Source organism: Bremia lactucae, linkage group LG2, assembly GCF_004359215.1.
Source record: "Bremia lactucae strain SF5 linkage group LG2, whole genome shotgun sequence".
NCBI classification, from domain to species: domain Eukaryota; phylum Oomycota; class Peronosporomycetes; order Peronosporales; family Peronosporaceae; genus Bremia; species Bremia lactucae.
Window position 1 is genome coordinate 3,621,848 of NC_090611.1, and position 11,905 is coordinate 3,633,752.

The 11,905-nt window shown below is 48.5% G+C and overlaps 2 protein-coding genes across 2 annotated transcripts; one reads left to right on the forward strand and one right to left on the reverse strand.

The window, feature by feature from the left end:
- Positions 1–843: 843 nt before the first annotated feature.
- Positions 844–10,821, forward strand: CCR75_001030 (uncharacterized protein; the record flags this gene model as incomplete). The annotated part of the gene is made up of 1 exon (XM_067959135.1): positions 844–10,821. One exon carries the CDS (start codon positions 844–846, stop codon positions 10,819–10,821), a length of 9,978 nt encoding a protein of 3,325 aa, XP_067821504.1.
- Positions 3,226–11,900, reverse strand: CCR75_001031 (uncharacterized protein; the record flags this gene model as incomplete). Its single annotated transcript, XM_067959136.1, has 3 exons — positions 3,226–11,488; positions 11,560–11,688; positions 11,754–11,900. 3 exons carry the CDS (start codon positions 11,898–11,900, stop codon positions 10,907–10,909), a joined length of 858 nt encoding a protein of 285 aa, XP_067822106.1. The 3' UTR covers positions 3,226–10,906.
- Positions 11,901–11,905: the final 5 nt, after the last annotated feature.

Below are 11,905 nucleotides of genomic sequence, written 5' to 3' on the forward strand. Positions count from 1 at the left end.
CCGCATTAAGACGTGCCCGCCTACATATACAAGAGTACTTAGTGCGTTGGGCGAGGTCGCTAAGGCGCTCACCACAGTTATCGCGCTGTACGCAAGAGTAGACGGTCAAACCGCTTCCTCGCTGTAGTAGGGTGTGTGCCTAAGTAGAGCATGACCACATTATGACGTGCCCGCCTACGATTTTCAATGGGAATGGAATTTCTTATTGAATTTCTTTTTGAGATTCATAGAAACCCAAAATAATTGGTTAGTGTTTCTATACGTTACTAATTCATTGCAAAATCACATCTCGATGTTACCATTCTTACACCGTCGTCACGATTCGTTGTCTCAAGTTTCATTTTGATTGACATTCTTCCATCGGTAAAGCAAAATATAAGCACAATGCAGATCGAAAAAGCGTGCAAATATAAGATCGCTGTAAGTATCACCATACCTACGGACGCCTGTTCCGAAATACACAGCAAGTAGCTTTAAAAGTCCATAAAAATCGATTTCGCAAGCGACTGGCTGTAGTAGTTTCTGTTTTACCTCGTCTTATCCGTCTTTCTATGCATTTGCACAACTTTCTATTGGGACAACAGACAGTGGTGCAATAAAGCACCTGAATTAGAATTTCAAGTACTGTGCGGAATCTTCCCAGAATGTTATTCCTTGCAAAGAACGTCGATAAGTGTCTCGAGCCCCTCTGTATTGACTCTCACTTGGAGCTAGTATGCTTTGTGACAAAGTCAACTCCAAGCTCGTCTTAAAACCCAGGTACAAAACCCGGTCGTCCGTCCAGCCGAGGTTTTACTCGTACAACCGCGCGCGTCGCCCTCACACGCCAATCGGAAACTCAACATGCAGCGACGCGGTGGAAGCTCCCGTAAAGAGCGTCTCTTGCGTGCCAAGATGAAGAAAAAGATGCAAACGACCGAGACGTCACCGAGTGGCAATACATTCGAGGACATTTTGCACATGTCAGACTTGTCCGAGTTGTCGCTACTGGAGAATCTACGCAAACGCTACGAGCACGAGCTCATTTATACGTACGTGGGCCCGATTCTCATTGCCATTAATCCGTACAAGAAGCTCGACGTGTATAGCGAGCGCCATATGACTGAATACTATGGCAAAGCCATGGGCGTACTACCGCCTCACGTTTTTGCCCTTGCAGACCATGCGTACACGCAACTCATTCAAGGCGGTGCGCTTGATCCCGCGAATCAAAGTATTATCATCAGTGGCGAAAGTGGCTCTGGCAAGACTGAGACGACCAAGATCATTATGCAGTACTTGGCACGCGCTACAAGCGACCGAAAAGGTCCCGATGGGGACGTGCTTTCTCAAGTCGTACAAGATGGCATGTCCATGGCCTTAGGAAAACTCGAAGAGCGTGTTCTCGATAGCAATCCATTGCTCGAGTCCTTTGGGAACGCCAAGACGTTGCGCAATGACAATTCCAGTCGATTTGGGAAATTCATTGAGATTCAATTTAATCATCATGGAAAAATTGTTGGGGCTCAGATTCTTAATTTTCTCTTGGAAAAAACACGGATTGTATCCCAGAGTTTAGGAGAACGGAATTATCACATTTTCTACCAATTATTAGCCGGCGCGGACACGACTTTGCGCGCGCGGTTACAACTCCAGACGCCCTGGGATTATGACTATCTAAGAAAGAGTGAATGTTTTCTGATTCCGTCCTGTGACGATGCGCATGAATTTAAGATTACGACGAAATGTTTAGAAACGATTGGCATCTCCAAGTCTCGACAGGATATGGTGTTTGAAGTCTTGGCCGCTGTGTTGCACTTGGGAAATTTACAGTTTGCGATGGATAATGACACGTGTGTGCCCGTTGGAGACGAGTCCGTGAAGGGCTTGCGACTTGTTGCTACACTGCTTAGAGTGAGTGAAGATGCGTTGAATAAAGCCCTTTTGACACGTCAATTGTACGTAGGCGGGAAAGTTATTGTACAACAGCAAAATGCCGAGCAAGTGAGTGATAAACGCGACGCGTTGGCGAAAGCGATATACTCGTCGTTGTTTCTATGGCTTGTGTCGGAACTAAATCGCACAATCTCGCGTACACAAGACAAGTGGGGCTTTATTGGTGTGTTGGATATCTATGGTTTTGAAAAGTTTGAGTGGAATACGTTTGAGCAATTGTGTATTAATTACGCTAATGAGAAACTTCAGCGACATTTTAATCAGCATATGCTTGAGGTTGAACAGAATGATTACGCAAAGGAAGGCATCGATTGGAAACACATTGATTTTGATGATAATCAAGAGTGTCTCGATCTGATTGAGAGCAAGGTGAATGGCACTCCTGGAATTTTTATCTCGCTAGACGACGGTTGGCGTCTAAAGGGCGAAGAAGCAAACAAGAAATTTGTCTCGAATTTACACAATTCATTCGGACGTACGTCTAGCGGCCAGTCGAGCAGTAAGCACAAATTTTACGTCCACCCAAAGATGGACGCCGACTTGCACTTTGGTATTAAGCACTATGCAGGTGAGGTGATTTACGATGCCAGTGGATTTAATGACAAGAACAATGAGACTATGAATGACGACATGAAGGAGTTGATTCGACAATCCGAGAGCCCGTGGTTGCGTGGGATGTTTGATCTCAACATGCAGTCGATTGAAGCCATTCCAAGCAATAAAACTCAGCCACACACGATTTCACGTCGCCCGAATGAAGGCAAGAAGGGCACGCAGGGCAACAAATCTCGACATATTCGAGAGATCTCGGTAAGTGCCCAATTTCGGTACCAGCTTCAAGAGCTGATGAACAAGATTTCGCTCGCAAATCCTCGCTATGTGCGTTGTATCAAGCCGAACGAGCTCAAGCACGCAAGCGAATTCAATGATGCCGACTGTGCTCGTCAGCTTAAGTACTCGGGAATGATGGAAGCGATTCAGATTCGACAGCGTGGCTTTGCTCTACGTGAAGACCATGATGTTTTTTTCTATGATTACCAGTCGCTAGCGCCAGATGCCGAGAATATTAAAGAGCTGGTCGTCAAGATCTCGTCGATGTTAGGAGCTGGGAAGGAAGAGTGGCAATTGGGAAAGACCAAAGTGTTTTTAAAGCGCGCGATGGCATTCAAGCTGCGGAAACTTGAGATGCTACGATGCAAGTCAGCTGCTAGGGCTATTCAGAAGTGGGTACGCATGATTGTACGCAAGGGAGCCGTAGTCACGATTCAAACCAAAATCCGTCAATTTGTTGCAAAGAGGAAGCTTCAGCATCGACGACAAAGTGCGTACCGCGTCTTGTCTATTCTACGCATGCGTGTGGCCATGATCAAGTACCAGCACATGCGCGCTGAGCATCGTATCCAACAAGACTGGGCGATCCGGATACAAAAGATCGTACGGGGATATCTCGTGCGTAAGCGTGATTTGCTCCATCCATTTGGGGACATGGGCCCAAAGGAGTTAGACAAGAAGATTACCGAGATGGAAGTGGCCATTGAAGATGCCGCTGTAAGCAAACAATTTGAGCTGTGTGCAAACTTACAGCTCGAACTCGAGAAACTTGTGGAGGCTCGAAAGAAGGTGCGCACTGCGAAAGAAATTGATGCGGAAATTAAAAAGCTGAATGAAGACATGGAGGCGGCTGCCGTGTCAAAGCAATTTGGTCGGTGTGCAGAGCTGCAGAAGCAGCTCGAAGGGCTTAATGAAGCTCGTAAGCATGTGAAGGAAGATTTGAATGAATTGGAGCCAGAAGAGTTAGATGAGCGTATTCATGCGTTGGAAACGACGATTGCAACGGCGATGGCTGCTCGGGACTTTGGTAAATGCAGTGATTTACAAGTCACTCTGGACCTTCTCGTGTCTGCGCGGAAGAAGAAGCAGACGCCTGAAGAATTGGATGCCGAGATTGCCAAGCTGAATGACGAATTGGTCGCTTTAATGAAGAAGAAACAATTTGACAAGTGTGCGCAGCTTCAAAGTGATATTGACGTCTTTAAGAAAAAACGCGCAAAGTTTCCCACTGCGAAAAAGGCGTCGACGCCATCAGCGTCACCGAAAAAGCCCGAGTTACCAGTCAAACCACTTAAAAAGCCCGAGCCGCCAGTAAAACCAACGCCACCGCTTTCATCAGTAAATGAAGCGTTTGTAGCTAAAAAGTCTGTGCTACAATCTACTACAGTCGCTCCTCCATCAAACATGGATCGAAATGGAATACCCCCGGCGCGAGAGACTTCTGTGCTCGCACCAAACTCATCTCCTGCTGCCTTACCCGGTGACAAACGACCTGCTCTAGAAATCCCACCCGTCGCCGCGGTGCCAGCTTTACTAGCGTCTCCAGTTGTTGTACCACCATCCCAAGCACGTCCAGTTATGTTGCCGCCCACACAAGCACCTCCAGTTGCGTTGTCGCCTCTTCAAGCGTCTCCAATGACTTCGCCACCGTTGATGCCTTCACCGGTACAAGCGCCTTCAATGTTGCCACTCGTCCAGGCATTAGATGAACCACCTGCTCCTTTAATCGACTGTATCCTCCCTCAGGAACTACCGACGTCTCAATTGTCTAGGCGTCCTCCTGCGATTTATCACGGTCCAGCTCCGAGCCTTCGGGGAGGTGAATCCGTCACAATGACTCCTATGATACCACCCATGAAACAGCCGACCTTTGAGCGTCGTGCGCGTGCGAATTCAAATGGCTCGGCAACATCCGGTCAGTCGTTTGCGAGGTCGCAGTCCTCCATGATGTCGACTTCATCGAGAAGCAAGAAAGCGCCTCCAATGTCGGATCCGTCTCGCACGGTTGCACGTCTTCGTCCAGCTAAAGCCATTACGGTGAACGAGGCAACGACTGTTTTAGAGGCTGCGAGATTAATGAAATCACACCGTGCGTCTGCAGTGTTGGTGACGAATTGGGAAGGAGCATTAAGTGGGATCTTTTCCAACACGGATGTTGCGTGTCGAGTCGTGTCAAAGAAGCTAGACCCTGCGCGAGTTACGATTGGCTCCGTCATGACGCCAAATCCTACGTGTGTCAGTCTCGAGGACAGCGCTGTGGATGCTATGGATATTATGCTTAGTGGTAAATTTCGACACTTGCCAGTCGTGAGCTCGCCAAGTGGTAATATTGTTGGTGTTTTAAGCGTCGCTAAGTGCTTGCACGACGCTATTCGACGAGTGGAGAACATGTCGACATCGCTACAGCAGGAACTAGGAGCTAATAAGGACAATGCAATGCTGCGAGGCATGCTTGAGAAGATGCTATCGCCTTCGTTACACGATGTCGTGTCCAAGCCACGCGAAAAGATGCCGCCTCTTGTGTATGGCCACATGACTGTGTATGAAGCAACAGTATATATGGCCGAGACGAAACGACCAGCGCTTGTAGTATCGTCAAACCCCGACGCTCCCGATTTAATTGGTATCTTTACATCGAAAGACGTGCTTCTTCGCGTCGTGGTGGAAGACTTGGATGCTACTACGACCAGTGTGAGTGAAGTTATGACGCCGAATCCTGAATTTGCAGCGCCAGAGACGTCTGTATTAGATGCTTTCCATATCATGCACGACGGGAAGTTTTTGAATCTTCCCGTAGTCGCTACGGATTCCGGCAAGATCCTGGGTGTGGCAGACGTACTGTCCATTAGTTTGGCTTCGTTTGGCGAGTCGCGTGAGATTGGTAAACTCTTCACTGCTGCGTTTGACTATCATGACGACGAAACGAATTCAATCGTGTCGGGCCGATCCGCGTCGACTTTGTCCGTTGCCAGCAAGGCTCGTTACCAAAAGGATCGCGACAAAGGCATTAATGTCCGTCCCGTGTCCAGCTTGCGTCCACTTCCTGCAATTACAATTGATGAAATAGCGTCGGTATTTGATGCAGCGCTGTTGATGAAGCAGAAACGCACGGACGCATTGCTCGTGGTTGACGATAATGGCGGATTAAATGGAATTCTGACGGACACGGACATTTGTCGCCGTGTCTTGGCACGTAATTTAAGTCCCGAGGAAGTGCCGGTTCGCACCGTCATGACGCGAGATATCAAGTACGTGTCGCCGAACGACAGTGCCATTGACGCATTACTTTCGATGCAGGAAGGCCATTTTCGCCATTTACCAGTAGTCGATCGTGGCGCTATTGCTGGTGTCTTGAACATTGGCAAGTGCATTTATGACGTATCGAAGCGCCTAGAGCACGCAATACAGTCGACGGATCAGCTCAAAGCGTCTTTACTAAAGAGCGGCAAGTCATCTACGTTGCAGCAGCTGCTTGCTCCGATGTTGGAGAAATTATCGGCGCCAACGCTGGGATCGATTCTTGAAAGTGAGGCCCATAGCAACTCGACTCCAGCTCCGCGATTTCCAAAGTCGTCGCTTGTAAGCGACGTTGTCAAGGCCATGGCTTTGACGAAGAAGGCGGCATTAATTGTCGACGACATCTTCACAGACAAACTTGTCGGTATTTTCTCTCCGAATGAGTTGGTACTAAATGTCATTGCCAAAGGACTCAAGGCTTCGACAACGTACGTAGAAGAAGTGATGCTAAACGATCCTGAAATTGCCATCCCGTCGACTTCGGTGCTCGATGGACTCCATATTATGCACGACTCTCGTGTTTTACACCTTCCTGTGCTAAAAGACGCATCAAACGAGCTCGTTGGGATGGTTGACGTGCTTGATTTAAGCTATGGCACCATTGATGCCATTTATGGGGACAACCGCGAGCAGATGCAAGAGTTTTGGAACACAACTTTGCAGCTCGACACTCCCTCGCAGCCGTCCGAGGCTAGTGACCGCGAGCGAACAACGTTATTATCGCGAGCGGAACAGGAAGAAAAGAGTCGCACCGTGGCGAAACTACGGCCAACAAAAGTACTGACAGTGGTAGAGAAGACGACAATTGCCGAGCTGTCGCGGACAATGGGACGCAATCGGATGGACTGTGTCTTGGTCGTATCAGACGAAGGTATGCTGACCGGCATTGTCACGGATACCGACTTAACGCGTCGCGTTGTTGCCGAGAATCGGCCATTGGATTCGACAGTAGTTGGTGACGTCATGACACGCCATCCTGTGTTTGTGTCAATGGATGATCCAGCAATCGACGCGTTGATTTCAATGTTACAAGGCAAATTTCGTCATTTGCCTGTTGTCGAGCGCAATGGACCGGTCGTGGGTATTTTAAGCATTGCCAAGTGCTTATATGATGCCATTCGAAAGATGGAAAAGTCCGAGCAGTCGTCCATGGCACTGCGTCATACACTCGAGAAAGAAATGAAGAGTCGCGTGAATGGCCATGCACGCACGGGGAATGTCTCGCAGCTTCTTGGTTCGATGGTCAACAAGATGTTTTCACCCGACATTAAGACGGTGATTGAAGACGAAGGCGTCGAAGCGCCTCATGTCCAGCGCTTTACGTCCGTATATGATGTCGCAAAGCTCATGGCAAGTTCAAAAAAGGGTGCACTCGTGGTGAATACTCGTGGATACTATTGTGGTATTTTTACGCCCAAAGAAATGCTTGAAAAAGTGCTCGCACGTGGGTTACCCGTTCATACGACGCCGGTGTGTGAAGTCATGCTTGATAAAGACGTGAGTATTACTGGCGCCATGTCCGTCATGGACGCAATGCACACGATGCACGACCACAAGACGCTCTATCTAGCAGTATTGGAGACCGAGACAAGCAAACAACCGCCGCTTGGACTTATTGACGTGCTGTCGTTGAGCTATGGATCGTTTGCAAAAGGCAAACCAAGCGAATGGAAAGCTTTCTGGAACGCATCGTTGGAAGTTGCCGATGACGACGATGTGTCTTCGCAGCACAGTTTTCGCAGTGGGTTTTCCCATAGCCTCGCATCAAATAGCACTAGTTTTAATATGAAAGGTCGTCAAGCGACGTTCGCGACTGGAAACGTGCGTCCAGTCTCGAAATTGCGGCCTTGCAAAGCAGTGACGATCCCCGAGACCTTTTCCGTTGCCGACGCGGCCAAAGAAATGAGTCTTACACAGACGGATGCAGCGCTTATTATTGGACGAGATGGGGGGCTTTTGGGCATCTTAACCGACACGGACGTGACGCGACGCGTCGTGGCTCTTGGAAACGATCCCGTGTACGTTCGTGTGCTCGATGCAATGACGCCAAATCCAAAGTTTGTCGACGAACGTGACAGTGCCATGGATGCGATGTTTATGATGCTTGAAGGGAAATTTCGTCATTTGCCTGTCGTGGATGAAACGGGCATGGTGGCGGGTATGCTTCGCATTCAAAAGTGTTTGTACGACGCCATTACACGCATTGAAAAGGTGCAGCAATCGTCAAGTGGTTCGCTTCGACAGCGACTGGAGAAACGATTGCATGCGACTGGCATTGGTTCTGGTCCAGGAGCGTTAAAACAGCTTGTAGGTCCGATGGTCGAGAAGCTCTTGTCACCGACAGTGGATACGATTTTAGAAGATGAGACGTTGCCGCCACTTGTGAGTGAACACGACACGGTCATGGAAGTAGCTCGTCAAATGGCGGCATCTCGGAAAGCTGCTTTGATCGTCGAAGATCCCATGAATGACACGAGTTCGTCCGTTAGTGGTGGACATCGATCGTCTGTGAGTGGAGGTTGTTACGACATTGGAACGTCAGCATTAACAAGACGAGTCTTGGGTGTGTTTACGCCCAAGGATTTGCTGCTTCGTGTCATAGGCGCAGGTCTCGATGCAGCCGAAACGACTGTTGGACAAGTCATGACGCCGAATCCCGAGACGGCGCTACCGACTACAAAGCTCATTGAAGCGCTTCATATCATGTACGAACAAAACTTTCTACACTTGCCCGTGGTCAATTCCGAGACTGCGACGATTGTGGGAATGCTCGACGTGTTGTCGCTGTGTTACGGAACGTTTGCAAGCGGCGCCGCAGCTGTCGACGAAGACTCGGATTGGCGCTCGTTCTGGGACGTATCGCTTGCGCTTGGTCATGACGATGACTTTAGTGAGCTCGCAAGTTTAACGGGCTCCCGTGTGTCGCGTCGCCGTCCAGGCAAGTACACGGAGAGTCACCACTCGTCGATGCGAGAACACATGTCTCCCGAGCCCGAAGGAGCGATGCGTCCCGTGTCAATGTTACGACCTCAAGCAGTCACGCGCATTAACGAGTTCTTAACCGTCGCGGAAGCCGCCAAGCGTATGCGACAAGCTCGCGTTGAAGCCGTCGTTGTGACAACTGAAGAAGGAGAAATACGTGGTATTTTGACCGACACGGACATTACACGTCGTGTATTAGCAGCGGATCTTGACCCCGAAAGCTGTTCCGTCGCGTCCGTAATGACCACGAAACCAATGTGTGTGTACATGGAAGACCAGGCCATTGAAGCAATTACCAAGATGCTTGAAGGTCGTTTTAAACACTTGCCCGTACTTGGTTCGGACGGAATTCCCCAAGGAATGCTCGATATCTCCAAGTGTTTATACGATGCAATCACGTGTTTGGAAAAGGTTCAGCAGTCAACGGAAGCCGCCGCGACCGAGTTTTCACGCGAACTTGGGAGTGCATCGAATCTACAGCGACTTTTAGGGCCCATGATGGAGAAAATGGTACGGCCAACGGTTGGAGACGCACTGGATGGAGAGCTCATGCCGCCAGTCATTCGTCTCCACACGACTGCTGCCCATGCTGCAAAGCTCATGGCAAGTACCAAGAAAGCCGCGATTGTTTTAAATGACGAGCACGAGTTATGCGGGATGGTGACAACCAAAGACTTGCTCCGAAAAGTGGTTGCCAAGGGATTATACGCAGATACAACGACCGTGGAAGACGTCATGACGGTTGATCCCGATCTCATGGGTCCGCATATGAGCATTCTCAATGGTTTACGCGCGCTTCATGATGCCGGACAGCTCGTGATGCCCGTGCTCGCCGACGATGGGGAGATTCTTGGCATGGCTGACGTTCTTTGTTTAAGTTATGGTCAATTCCAAACAACCTCCGGAGGTACGTCGAAGACTGATTGGCGACAATTTTGGCACACTGCCATGAACCTTCAAGAAGAAGTCGCAGGTGGAGCGTACGGTGGACATGATGACAACGATGCACGGTCCGTTGGAACAATTGAAGAATTTGAACGCGATGAATACCACGTTAATGATAGCATGTCAACTCCCACCGCGAGTGCCGTGGGATTAAATCCTACACGACATTATTCCAATTCCCTTGGTGCGTATGCCGAGCTCGGTGAAAGCGTGTCGGTCGTCAGTGGTGCCAATACGACACCAAGTGCTTTGATTGCAACGACTCTTGACGACCATGTTTTTGTATTTAAAGTCAGTGATGCGATTCAAGAGCACTTTTATCGCATTGTTTGTCCATTTCATGCACTTCAAGGACTCGTGGAACACATTTGCTTTCAAATGAAAATCCCGGAACACGATCAGGTGCAGCTCAAGTATAAAGATGATGAAGGGGATTGGGCCGTCTTGACATCGGATGAAAGTCTTGTCGAAGCAGTTCAAATGGCCCAACGGTTTGGGTGGAAACGTCTTGTTGTGGTCGTGACGGTAAGCACACGATCCCAGGAAGGTGTTGACGATATACGTGAGAAGGACGGTGGGAGGATAGTAAAGGATGTCACACCGCCACCACGCCCCCGTTTATTGACTAAAGTGGACGAAATGGCCTTGTCAGCAAGCAGCTGTAGTGATGAAAGTTGTGAGTACGAGGACAGAAGACGACCACCGACGCAACCATCTCGTCGTTGGACGCGCATGAAATCAACACGACCGTCGACGTTGCTTGTAAACAGTGCCGTGACGCTTGTGGTAGGTCTTGGAGCGATTGCGTTCATGGTCATGCGGCGGAAGTAGCAACATTAAAGGTTTTTTTTTTAAATATTTGTATTACGCGCTGTCTTTTATGCCACAAGAAGTTTACTATTGGGGTGGTTAGTTGTTATACGGAATGAAGGTCGGTTTGGACGTTTTTGTTGCCAAGTGTGTCGTTTTGTAGGGTACTGGAGGCAATTATTTCAAGACTTAATTCCGTGCTTTCCTCGTCGGTGGGTGTGTTTAAAGTAGGCAATGTGCCATTGTTCTTGAACAGCTGTGTTGGAGACAGCGGAGCTTGCGCTACAATAAAACTTTCGTCTCGAACATCCTTTTTTAAAAAATTGTCCTGGATCCAAAATTGTAGGGCATTCATTAAACACGGACAAGCAATCATGACAATTGCCAATTCAATGTCGGGATTCTTATAAAGAGGTTGAAACAAAAATCCGGCAAAAGTTACCAATGGTTTCTGGAATGCCACAATAAGCAATGCAATGATAAATTTGCACACCATAATGACGAATAACCACGAAAAGACTTGCAACACCCACGTTCGTAATTGAATAGGAATTCCATAGTCGCCTGGAGTTTGTAAGGATGACCATTGAAAGCGATATGCCAATTGTATCACCGCTGATAGCAACACGTAATTAAGAAAAATGCCAAATGTTGTGTCTAAGGTGAAATTCACAAAATACAACGCGCACTGCACAAACGAACAGAATGATTGTCCATTACCAAAACTTTTGTTACTGTTTTTAACAATTGGCGTCGTACCTGATCCACTGCTTCGTCATTGGATTGCATTTGACCTTGAAACGAATAGAGCAAGATGGCAATGAGCAAATTTGCCACGTGGGCACATGTGGCACCAACCATTTGCTTGGCAGCATCGAAAGCCCAAATCTATTTATATACAAAGTGAAATAAGTGCCACTTGTTGCCACATAGGTAGCAAATCGATAATGTACCATTAGCGGTCGTTGAGGCACTTCGTGTACCCGTTTAAACACCAGCACCGAGATCGCAATGAGACCTAGTAGTATCTGTAGCGCGATGGCAAAGTTGCCACTTAGTAGCTTACATTCCGGCGCGTTATCGTCTTCCTTTCCGCTCATGTTGC